The sequence below is a fragment of the Astyanax mexicanus genome, chromosome 11 (assembly GCF_023375975.1).
Source record: "Astyanax mexicanus isolate ESR-SI-001 chromosome 11, AstMex3_surface, whole genome shotgun sequence".
NCBI lineage: Eukaryota > Metazoa > Chordata > Actinopteri > Characiformes > Acestrorhamphidae > Astyanax > Astyanax mexicanus.
In genome coordinates this window covers 12,003,952-12,016,972 of record NC_064418.1, presented here as the reverse complement: position 1 = coordinate 12,016,972, position 13,021 = coordinate 12,003,952, and the positions used below count along the sequence as shown (strand labels likewise).

At 35.7% G+C, this 13,021-nt stretch overlaps 1 protein-coding gene across 1 annotated transcript in view; it reads left to right on the top strand.

Annotated features, from left to right (window-relative positions):
- pth2ra (parathyroid hormone 2 receptor a) overlaps positions 1-12,161 on the top strand; it is a 102,591-nt gene extending 90,430 nt beyond the window's left edge. The window contains exons 11-13 of the mRNA XM_022680483.2: positions 2,149-2,287; positions 7,494-7,535; positions 8,630-12,161. Of these exons, the coding sequence (XP_022536204.1) occupies positions 2,149-2,287; positions 7,494-7,535; positions 8,630-9,022 (574 nt within the window). The 3' untranslated portion in view covers positions 9,023-12,161. The remainder of the gene's footprint in view (positions 1-2,148; positions 2,288-7,493; positions 7,536-8,629) is intronic.
- The last annotated feature ends 860 nt before the right edge of the window (positions 12,162-13,021 follow it).

Sequence of the window (13,021 nt, the reverse complement as noted above, 5' to 3'; positions counted from 1 at the left end):
GCACTATAGATAGCTAAACAGGGCCCTAAAACTCAGATGACAAAGACTGTGAAAATTGTCCATGATTGACTGAAGGCAGGCACATAACAGGGACCTCAGAAATAGATATATTATGTGCAATGTCGCAAATAGAGTAGATGGAGACAGGAAGAAAGCCAGAAAGCATGACAGACCCTTTGGATGTGAGACAAAAGCCCAGTACAAGAGCCTCAAAATATCTGCATCAGTGTACCAGTCAAAAGTTTGACCACCTTAAATTTGGCGTTTTCCTTATTTTAACATTTTCTGCATTGTATATTAATTCAATTATGAAGAAAAACATATGTAATGATTTAATAAACAAAACCTTGTTTCATGATGTAAGCTAGAAGCAGCAGCTGTAATTGTTCTTTTAATAAGGTAGGCACATACTGTTCATTTCTCTCATTATCCATTAATTAATAAAATAGACTGACTCTGTTACTGTGCAATGAAGATGGCTATATAGATTTAATTGGTTGCACTGTGCCTTATTGATCTTATAACTTCAGCATAAATGGGTGGGGTTACACTATAGCCAAAGGTAAAGTGAAAATGGTCTATAATGATGTATCACCTATTGTTAGGATTTTCATTTAAAAAAAGTATTGATTTGATCAAGTTTAATCGAGTTAGCATGAAATAAAGTATAATTCCAAACTTCCCACTTAACACCCACCAACACATCTGCCCTCACTCCTCCTTTATTACTTTTCTGTGTAAGTATAATCCCTCAGATCCCCCTTTCCTCTGTTATTATAACGTTGTGGGTGCTGATTTTTGTGCTCCGTTATTCTCTGTGGAAGCGTGTGGGAGGGGCACAGGAAGTTCTTTATTCAGTCCTAGATCCAAATATAAGACATTTTATGAACCGTGGCCCACGTTTATATCATATATGCAGTCCCACAAGAGCCTGGAAATGTCATCGTTTTATTATCCCAGCAGAGACAGAGCTCCACTTTGACTTACAGCAAGTATTAGCCAAGCAAAATATAGAATACGGGCTGCTATTTTTAGCAGTTTATAGTGATTTTAATATTAAACTGATCTATTTACAACTCTACCTATTTGACCTGTTATACAGCATCATAAAATACAAATATATTTACCTTAATTCTTTTCCATCAAGAAATTAATTTACTTATTTCAATTCCATTATTTATTTATTTACTTATTATTATTATTATTATTATTATTTTATTCATTTATTTGTTTGTTTATGTATTTATTTGTACCACTGTTTAATCCATTATTAAATCCAATTAAACTGTTTGATTGATTTTAGTTTTTAAGAGATAGTCCAAGTATTTTCTTAAATATTTTCTTTGCGAGGAGTTACAAAATAAATACAATGTATGTATTATTATTTTTTATACTATTACTTAACATAATCCAACAATTATTTAATCAAGAATACTGTATATTATACAGTTTTCAAAGGTTTGTTTATTTTATTGCTTGCTTGATAATTATTGTTCTTTCTTTCTTTTTTTCTTTATTAATTAATTCATTTATTTATACAATTATTAAATCAAGAATACTGATAGTATTGTTACTACTATTATTTATTTATTTATTTATTTATTTATTTTTAAGAGTTAGTCTAATGGTTCTTAATACTTAGTTTATAAATATACTTTGACAGGTTTATTGATGTTTTTTTTATGATTTTTATCATTTCTATTTTTTTTATTTCTAATATTTATCATATTTCAAATCTAATATTGCCATATTTCTTAAAGGAATTGTATGATTTTTCTTTGTTTTTGTTTTATTAGTTGATATTAATATTTCTAAAGTAAGACAAAAAAAAATTCTCTCATGGACCTTCCTGAAGTATAACATAAAAAAACTGTAATATAAAGCTAAACCAACAATGCTACCCACACATCCATCCCCAAACAACCATGCTATCATTCTAACAGTATAACAGCTGTTTCATTAGTGCCTAATGAAGTAAGCTGAGTTTATGCTTTTCATTATATAATATTAATGCTACCCACTCAGAGATTAAAAAAAAGCTAAGAATTGCTTTGTTTAGGACAATTATGTGCAGTATGTCTTTCTTTAATGATTGTAAAGAGTGTGTAAGTTTATTCCCTATGTGTGTGTCTGTTTGTGTGTGTGCAGGAAGCTGGCAAAGTCCACGCTGGTGCTGGTGCTGGTGTTCGGGGTGCACTACATCGTGTTCGTGGGGATGCCGCACACCATCGAGGGTCTGGGCTGGGAGGTGCGGATGTACTGCGAGCTCTTCTTCAACTCCTTCCAGGTTCGGGCTAATTACACTTGCATAGCTAATGCAATCAGGTACCAGACCAAGTCAAGATCTCCATTAAAGTTCTAAAAAGATCATTGAGCTACTTTTTCATCAGGAATTTGAATTGATTGCACTGGGTAACGAGCTCTGCATGATTTATTAATGATTCAGCAGTGCCTTGCATACAGACAGTGCCCTACCAACTCTTTCCTGCAGCCATGTCCTGTGGCTGTGTTCGGCCACTTTATTAGAAACACAAAACTGTTGTGGTCGAGCCTATTAATTTAATTGAAACTGTGATATCAGTTCAAATATCTATGAGCTTTGATACCTCATTATTCTGATAATTAAACCCTCACTCACTGTGGTCATCCATTTTTCTGTCAACAGCCATTTTTTCTTCTCCTCATGACCTTTCTTCTTCCTTTCTTGGAAATTGGAAAATATATAATAAACGTCACCAAAGTGCCATGTTTAATTAAGGCCTTGCTACTGTTGCAGTGCAGTGAAATTATTAGAAATAAGGACAATTTTATGAACTTGGAAGCATTTAAAGCAATAAAACTTGAGAAACTTAAGAAAATTGAGGCAAAAAAAAACAACCAAGAATGTATACTTAGTAGAGAAAACCTTTCACTACAATTACAGCTGCCTTCTTTTGTCTTTTGAGTTTTTTAAGCCCATTCTTCTTTACAAAATAGCTCAAGCTCAGCCATGTTGGATTGATATTTTCTGTAAACAGCATTTTTCATGTCTTGCCACAGATACTTTTGGTCAGAATTTAGGTCAGAACTTTAACTGGGCCATTCTAACACACACATTTTATTAGATCTAAACCATTCCACTGTAGCTCTGGCTGTATATTTAGGATCATTGTCTTGCTGGAAGGTCCTCCCAGTCTCAAGTCTTTTGCAGCTTCAAACAAGGCAGGATTGCCTTGTATTTATCTCCATCTATTTTCCCATTAACTCTGACCATCTTCCCTCTCCCTGCTGAAGTAAAAGCATCCCCACAGGATGGTGTGTTCAGGGTGATGAGCAGTGTTGCTTTTTTTTGTCACACATAGCGCTTTGCATTTAGGCCACAGAATTCAACCAAAATTGATTTGGTCTATCACTTAAAATCTCGATAACACTTAACTTTGGTGTTGTAAGGTGACAGAATGTGAAAAAGATCAAGGGGTATGATTGTATGTATTTGTAAAACCATTAAATGTATTAAATATGTAATAACATAGCCTAGTTTACATGTTGGAAAAAATAAAACATTTTGTAATTAAAAAAAATGCATATTTCTGAAGAATAACCATAATGCAATGTTTTATAAAACTATTTATTTATTTTATGTCTGCCTGATGCTTCGCCAAGCGCTATTAAAAAAAATACAGTCATCTGAATCAGGGAACTCCAACCAGTCTGCTGTTGCTGGCAGTGGACCACAGGCAGCACTAGTGCTGGTGCTTTCACCCAGCTGGAAATCTACATGATGAGCAGTTTGAATGTCTCACGCCTTCTGGCAGATCCTCTTCTCATATCCTCAGATCTCACCCTGCATGTGCTTCTTCAGCAGCAAACGCAGACTGAAAAAGATTCAGGCTCACATTAAACTCTGCAGAATTGGCTCAGACTGCAGGATTTCTCTGAACTTGGAGAGACGCACTGTCGCAAAAGTTCTGTGGCATTTTAATCCCTCCAGGAGTCTGACAAGAGACACAAAAGTCACAAATGTTGGAACGAAGCACTGCCAAGTAAGCAAATTACTGCACAAACTATTCTATTCATGTTACTGCAGAACCATGATACCTCAAAGAACCATCTGAGTGCCCAAATTGTTCTTTGACTGGTTAAATGCCACTAAATGCCACTGTGCACTTGGGAACTTTTAGTGCAGCAGATTTTTTATTAGCTTCTCCAGAGCTTTGCTTCCACACAGACATAAACTATCTTCTAAAGAGTTTAATTTAATACAGTTCCCGATAACATATGGGGCCCTAGCCAACACTCATGCTTGTTGCTACCTTAAACCCTGTAAACAGTCTATTTTCATGCCTTGCGTCCACGCCTTTCTATCTTGGCAGTGGAAAATACAGGGGCGCCACTGACTGATTAAAACCCTGACAACAGTCAACAGTCAGTCGCACAATCCTGTCCTATCCATGCAGGACCGCTGTGCACGTTGTATGTGCTCAGTGCATGTAATTCCCACTTGTTACACGCACAAATAAATGCACTGCAGCTGCAAATCCAGCTTTTACATCACCAATAAACAAAACAAAGAATAAAATAAAATTGCCGCTCCCTTAAATGCGCTGCTTACGTACCTTCACAGCGTGAACGAGCAGGTCAGTATCCTCTGCTGAGATGTGCAAAAGTACCACACTGTTAAAATACAAAGGCGCCAAAGTCAGAGCGCTACTGCATCTTAAAGGAAATGGCAACTGACACACTGATTGGTTTATTTCCCGTTACACCCAAAACACAGCCATGTTTAACAAACAACTAGATTTCAGTCAAGGTGCAGTAACACCCCAAAGATGAAAGTGTCACAGCAAAGAGTCTTAACACTTATGTTGATGCAACATTTCAGTTTTTACTTTTTCAAAAAACAAGAAAATCTAAAATTATTAAATTAAATTCTAATTCTGAGTATTAAGTGTAGGATGATGGGCATTTTTTTTTAGTTCACAGCCTTTACATACTCTGTACTCTCTAACTATGCATCTATATTAATCTCATAATCATAATTCAGTAATATGAGTCTGGCAGTTCTATGGAATAAAATCTCAAATCTCATGCATTGACTTCCAATTAAATGTTTTGGTAACACTTTCTATGAATCAGGTATCTATAAAGCATTATAAATGCATTCAAAAAGCTTTAAAAAACATTCATAAAGCTACAGTATATAACACTTGACATAAGCCTTTCTAACTATACAAAAATGTTTATAATCTCAAACACAAAACGTTATAACACCCCAGTATAAAGCTTTATATCACAAAGCGATATAATGCATTATAATATATTTTCATTTACTGTTCTTAACATTATAGGTGAGACCTGTTTCATAAAGCTTAATAGATGTTGAGTTCATTTACATAATGCTTTACCAAGATCCACAGCGATGCCCTCCCTCTAACTGCTATATTTTATAATGAAAATTGTTCAGTAATGTGGAAAAACTCATCACTTTACCTAAAGTCTGTGAAAAGCGTTTATAAGTGTTAATTAGATGCTATGTGCATTTACAGAACAATTTTCATCATAACATAGGGCAGTTACAGGGAAGGCATTGCTGTGGGTTTTGGTAAAGCATTATGTGAGTGAACTCAACATCTATTAAGCTTTATGAAACAGGTCTCACAAATAATGTTAAAAACAGCAAATGCCAATATATTATAATGCATTATATCGCTTTGTGATATAAAGCTTTATACTGGGGTGTTATAACATTTTATGTTTGAGATTAAAAACATTTATGTGTAGTTAGACAGGCTTATGACAAGTGTTATAAAGCATTATGAATGGTTTATGGAGCATTATGATTGCATTTATAATGCTTTATAGATACCTGATTCATAGAAAGTGTTACCAATGTTTTTTTCTTCTTCTGTGGAGTTTAACATTTCGGAGAGAGGATACTTTTCTGTCACATATTATTACAAATATTTGTTACACATACAATAGGTGAAGTCCTATACATCAGATTGGAATAAACAGCATGAACCACAGGCACTAAACTTCTTACACAATATGTAATTACACAGTAATTAATTCAGCTACAGCTCATTTACTAATGTTTTTTATGGCTCAGCTTACTATACATATTGTTGACTGAGATGCAGCAGTGAAGAATCTGAGTTAGCAGAACGTTTCACTAAACTAAGTTGAGTTCAGTAGAGAAAAGCTCTGTGATCAGTAGTTCCCTTATCAGCGTACAGTGCAGCAGGGGGGCTGGAGCTCAGAGAGAAATCCTGCTTCTCTGCAGAATCACTGAGCGAGAACTTTAAAAGTGCTTTAAAATCCTATGTGATCTGGCAACCATTTACATTTCCTGATGCTTGGACCAAAAAAAAAAAAAGGTCTGAAATAGCTTGCAATTAAATCTTGGTACTGCATATGAATAAGGACAGAAAAGCTTCTCTTTTTTAAATACAAACTGCTTCATAAATGCAGCACATATTTTGCATTTTTTCAATACTACTGAAGGACTTTTTCTTTTAAAACTGCTTAATGGTATGGAACTCTTATACCTTATAAATCTATGGAGATCAAATCATGCATTAATTAACACAGTGTTGGCGTTAGTTCATTTTGCATGTTTGAATATCATTAAACTAACCTTAATTAGTGTCGTTATTTGTATTGAATGAGAAAATATGTTTCGCTTTTTACATAACCGTACATAAGCTGAACTGTTTTAGTAATCTGGTCTGGTATGTACTGTGTCAAGAAGTTTTAGTGGAAAAGGTATGTGAACTCTTGTGTTAATGACCTTCAAAAAAGCTAATTAGATTCAAATGTTAGCATACCTTAGGGCGTGTCGGAGATGCCTTTGGTATCAGGAGGGCACAGGAAGACATGTACTAATTCTCTTAATTGTTCATGAGTGTGTTTTGGGTGTAACATGAAATAAACCAATCAACGTTTCACTTGCCTCACCTTCCCTTTAAGAGGCAGGTGTGCTCTGACTTTGGCACGTTGGTATCTTAACAGCGCAGGGCTTTGCGTGTCTCAGCAGAGGAAACTGACCTGTGAGTTCACGCTGTGAATGTATGCCAGCAGCTTATTTAAAGGAGCAGCAATGTTATTTTATTCTTTCTTCTTTATCTGTTTATTGTTGATTTCCAACACTATTTTAAAGGCATGGGTGCAAGGCTGGAAAAATAGACTATTGAAAGGGTGTAAGATAGCAACGAGCATTGTGACGCGACTTGCACAGGGTAAACAAATGAGAGTGTTGAATGAGCGACTTTATTAAAGACCTGCAAGATCATAATTGAATTATTTTTAATGTATTGTTTTAGGCACATTATATTTGTCAATACCATTAACTTGGATTAAGATCAGATTAAATTTATATAGAAAACCATGCTGTTCCAAAGGATTCACATACTTTTCCTTGCCATTGTATTTTTACATAAAAAAAAAATCATAGAAGAGTCTCTAAACATCTAATTTCACTTCTCTAAAACTCTTTTTCTTCTTTTCTTTTTCAGGGCTTCTTCGTGTCTATAATCTACTGTTTCTGTAATGGAGAGGTGAGTTTATAGAGGAAGAAGGAGTTTTTGTACGAGTTTTGTCTCCTTTGGGCTAAAGGTTGGAAGTTAAAGGCATTCCGGGGCAGACTTATGGGGTGGCCTGGGGCTAGAGGTCTGCATGAAATAGATTTTTGAGTTCTGCTCGAACCAGTTTCAGCTAGAATTCGTCCTGCTCCTCCACGCTCCCACCAAAAATCAGCAGCATTTGTCTCGCTCCAACTCACAATGTAGATTCACAGAGCCACATACTTCACAAATCATTTATTTTCTTCTGTAATAACAGAGCAAGAGTAAATTAGGCCAGTTTTTAATGTTATTGTTAAGCAGACTGTTTGTATTTACAGTAATAAAACATTTCATTAAGTGTTATTAAAATGTAGAATGTGTATTATGCAGTAAGCTATGCTATGTTGTAGACCGCATAGTTACAGGTAGTATAGCTCTGAGAAACTTAATTTAAAGATACTTTTTCCAGGCATTTAATCCTTTAGGATATAAGGATTTGGTTCATGAGCTTTAAGTAGCAGTGGTTGTGAAAACTAGGCCAATTTAGCCAGTTGGCTAAGTAGTGTTTATCTTTTTTTTATATATATATTACATGTTATAGCATAAAACTAGAGTGTCTTATTGCTTTTATACCACAGTTCTATTATTGCTGTTTATTGAAAGACATGGCGTTAAAGAGGACGAGAAAATACTATCTGTTTGGTTATAAACACTCCACGAGTTAAAATAGTTCCATTGCTGCTCTGTTTGTAGCTGCGCTGTTTGGCTTGTAAGCGCTGCATCGTTGCTAGGTTACCTGTATGTGGCGGATTAATACAGGAAGAGCTTCGGTTACAGTGCATTACCGGCTTATAACGTCACTCAGCCAATCACATTGCAGGGTCGGATCTAGCTGTGGTATAATTAGCATTATGTACAATATGTACTTGCAATGCATTCTTAACCTGCAACCAGACCCCTGTGAATACAATTTTGGCTAAATTGAAAAACCACGACTGAATCGTTTAATCATATTTGTAATAAAATCCTTGATTAATACTGTCTGACTTTTGGTTTTGTGATGCCCTCTGTCTCTCTAACTCACTAAGGTCCAGACAGAAATTAAGAAGACGTGGACTCGCTGGAACCTGGCCTTCGACTGGAAGGGTCCGGTGGTGTGCGGTAGTTACCGTTACGGCTCCGTGCTGACCGGCCTCAACAACAGCACTAGCAGCCACTCCCAACTGGCGGCTGGAGGACCAGCCACTCGCTCCACCACACTGTACTCCAGCAGGGTGTACCGCAGCACCGGGGCGCCCTCTATCAGTGCTCACGCCGCTCTGCCGGGCTACGTGCTAAGTACTTCAGACGTGGACAGCCTGCCCCCCTCCATACCAGAGGAGTCAGAGGAAAGTGCAAAGCAGGTGGACGATATCCTGCTGAAAGAGTCGCTGCCTGCGCTGCCCAGCAGCGGCCCAGAGGATGATGAGGAGACCCTGTAGATAAGCAGGGCGGCGTGGAACCACTTAAAGAATGTGAAAAGGACTGGACTGAGCTGAATAGACTCGTGCTTGGACCCCTTTAAAGAAAGCTGTGAAGTGTTATTTGTCTACTGTGACAATTCTGACCTTTAAGTGGGATCTTTAAGAAAAACCAGGGACTAGTTTGAGAAAAAATATGAGTCAGAGAGTACTGTTCTCCCCCTCTAAATCTTCAGTACTTCATTTAAAAAGTGTAAAAAAAAATGAGAAATGAGTCTCAAAAGGTTTCAGGCAAGGTTTGCAATGGCATTACACCACACAAAGCTCAGTGCGCTACAATGTGAAACCAAAACTAGCTGAATCAAATGTTTACAGTATAACAGTCCACCTTGGATATATTGAAATACTTAATATCTTGAAACGTTCCAATAAAACACAAATTACTTACAATATAGTACATTTTCAAACTCAGGTTTTGACATTTAAAATTTGCAGTTTTATTAGATAATTTGGGTAAAAATTAGGTAATACTTTACAGAACACAATTAACAGTAATTATGACAGTTATAAACATTGTTAAATGGTTAAATGATATCGCCACTGTTTTACACTATTTAGGACACTATTAGACATTACTAAATAGGCTCACGCTTTACTTGGATGGTCCATTGTTGATGCCTCATAGATGCTCAAGTAACATTCAACTAAGTGCAAATTAAATGCAAATGAACACTTAGTTGAATGACGTTAATGATTCTCTATTGAATGTACAAAACCCTACATCTAACCTTATGATTACTACAGTTGCCTTGACATTTAAGTAGTAATAAATATGTATTAATACCCTAACTTTTATTTTGTTTTTACTTGAAAATTAGATATTTGTTCATTACACTTTGCAAATTTTTTTTTTTTCACAATGTGTTATTCCGAACATTCCTAGGATTGTACTATTGTGTAATAATTAGCTGAGACATTTATTAAACATTTAGCAATGTTTATTACTGTCATATTTACTGTTATTTGTGTTATAAAAGAAAGACAAAGGACAAAAGGGGGGTTTCCTGAAGGATAAAAAAGTGTTTAAAATAATATAATTTTTTTTCTGTTAAAACAAGTTAAACCTGTTTGAGCTTTTGACTCAACACACTTGGAGGAGAACATTAAGCACAACAGTGTAGCGCTAAAAAAGGGCTGTTGACCATGCATCCTTGTCAGTAAAAACACGGACAGATGCCTTCATAAGGACCGGACAGACTGTCTGGCCAACTTAAATCCATTCTGCACAGAAGAGCAGGGCTGCAGATGTTTCAGGATCTTGGAATTGTTTTACTGCCAAGATGAGATTTTGTGAGAAGGTGTTTTTTATGGCGTAACTGAGCTGAATCCAGGACAGAATGGACTTCTACAGTTTACTGCACACGAACCTTCAGACAATCTGAAGCTCGACACCTTTAAAGAAAATAAGGACACACAAGGTACACAAGGGCTACTGCTGCTATGAGCTGACCTGACTGAATCATTTAGCACAAAAAAAAATACAATCCGAGAAGGTTTGTTTTATCACATACAAAAATGGTGCCAGCATGGGTTCTTTGGAGCGATGCTGTAAAAGAAACATCTCTCTATTCAACTGGAACTAAAACTGTTTTTTTCTATAGTATAAAAAGATTAAAAGATGATGCATAGACTTACTGTGGCTTGATTTGGACGTGTGCATCATTTCAATTTTTATATGTTAAAATTTGATACATTTAAACAAGTAACAAGTATCCATATCTAAAAACCTGAAGCTCAAAGCTTTTTCCATATTTTCTTTTAAGAAATATTGATTATCCTTTTTTTCTGGCAGCAGAAATTTTAAAATTTGATTTCAAGTTAATTTCACTTAATTTCATAAGCCTGGTCTAGGACTGCACCGCACTCTAAATAGAGATTTTCCATTGAAGGGAAGTAAAATCTATTAAAAAAAAAATCTATAAAATCCAACCCATAGCGTCTTAAGATCATTTATTTTAATTTATTTTATCATGATTTATACTTGGCAAATTAAATGAGCACATTATTGTTTTACCAACTCAAGACACTAACTCAAAGTTATAGTAAAAATGTCATTATTTTTACATAGTATGCCACATTTTATAGGAAAAAAACTCTCATTTACAAACACTTTTTACATATCCTGATAAATTTAAGAGACAGCATGGGTTCTTAATGTGTTCCAAAGCCAGTTTAAAACTTGGGTCCGAGAGAAAACAATTGGCCACTCTCTCTTTCTCTATCTCTCTCTCTTACCAGGCAAAAGTTTGGACACCCCTTCTTATTTAATGTGCTTTCTTTCTTTTTATGTTTTACATTGTAAATTTATTATTGAAGACTATATTAAAGTTATATAGGAACCCCCATCTCAGCTGATCAGGTTTAGATCAGGGGATTGTGGAGGACGAACACTTTTTTTACTGTAAAAAAAAAAAGAAGTAATTCTATATGTGTTCCTAAATTGTTTTTATGTCTTTAATGTTAATGTACAATGTTTAAAATATAATAAATAAAGAAATAGAGAAAAACATTGAATAAGAAGGTGTGTTCAAACATTTGTACTGTACATAAAAAAAAATCAATCCTCTTAGGGTGGAGTTATTTTAAAAGTGAGTAAATACATATATGTAATAAATAGTAAGAAGTAGGAAAAAAATAAGAAAAAGGCACATTTTTTACATAAGTTTTAAATCTCATTAGTTTTATATGAATCAGAAATTCAGAGCTAAATCTAGTTACTGGACAGAAAAGGGATAAATCAAGAACATGCAGTGAGTCAGATTCTTCAGAGCACAAAATCGTTCCAGAGAACCCTCATGGGGAGATCTGTTCTGGGGAAGAGTGATGATTCGTCTTGCTGAGGTTTAGCGGGTTCAGACATGTGTTTTACGTTTTTGTGCTCGACTACCTTTGTGTGAAAAGCATGTTGTAACTGCAGGTCCTGATGCAGGCTGTGTGCTGGACTCACACATGGCCTGGATGATCTGAGATATTAAATATTGAAACAAATCAGTTTTTATATTTTTCCATTTCGGAGTAAATTTTGTGGCATGTTTTCCACCAATGAACGAAATATTCTGTAGATGTTGTTGTGCAGTTTTTGGAACTGACTGAGATAAACATGCTTCTTTCTGTACCCTGGTTCTCTGTTGTGCATCTGTGTGTGTGTGTGTGTGTGTGTGTGAGGTATATGTGTTGGGTGCACGTGTTCCATCTTCTTCTGACACATTTCTCCTAATCAACAAAATGGCTTTTATTAGAGAAGATGTGTAGCTTGCTCTGCAGAAGCAATTCATACTGGTAGGCTGGTAGTCTGTGGTAGGATGAGTCATATTAAGGTGCACAACACTTCCAACAAGCCTCTTTTTCCCTCCTAGCCATTTTTCAGAGAGAAACAGCACCTGCTTGCCTCATGAAGCTGAGCTCCACTAATAGATGTTTTGATAAATAATAACACATGTATAATAAATGTTATTTATGAGCTTTTTCTGTCTATGCCTGGGATCACGCCATGATTGTTTCACTACAGCTGGTAGCACTAGAAAACCACTACTGAGAAACCTATTAGACACAGAGGGGAGGGGGGTAGTAGAAATTGGCAATAATGTAGAGGTAAGAGTTTTATATATATATTTTTTACAGTCATGATCAAGGTCTGAAAACCTAGGCATAATCAGTTTACATGGTTCACATGTATCACCACATATACTGTGGGAGTGTGTGGTCAGTTGGACCTTAACCCTAAATAAAGTAGACCCCCCCCCCCCACCAAAACTACAGAAGGTGCAGCAACACCCTCCTTCTACAACATTATTCTAGCATTAAATAAGGATGGGCAACTCCATCACCAAAACTAAAGAAGGAAGAGAAATGGCCTCCTAAATCCAAAAGATGAGGAACAATACCGCCTTAAATCTTAATATAAAAGATAAGAAAGAAAGGCAATGCCCTCCCAAATCTAAAAAAGAAGTGTTAAAACTA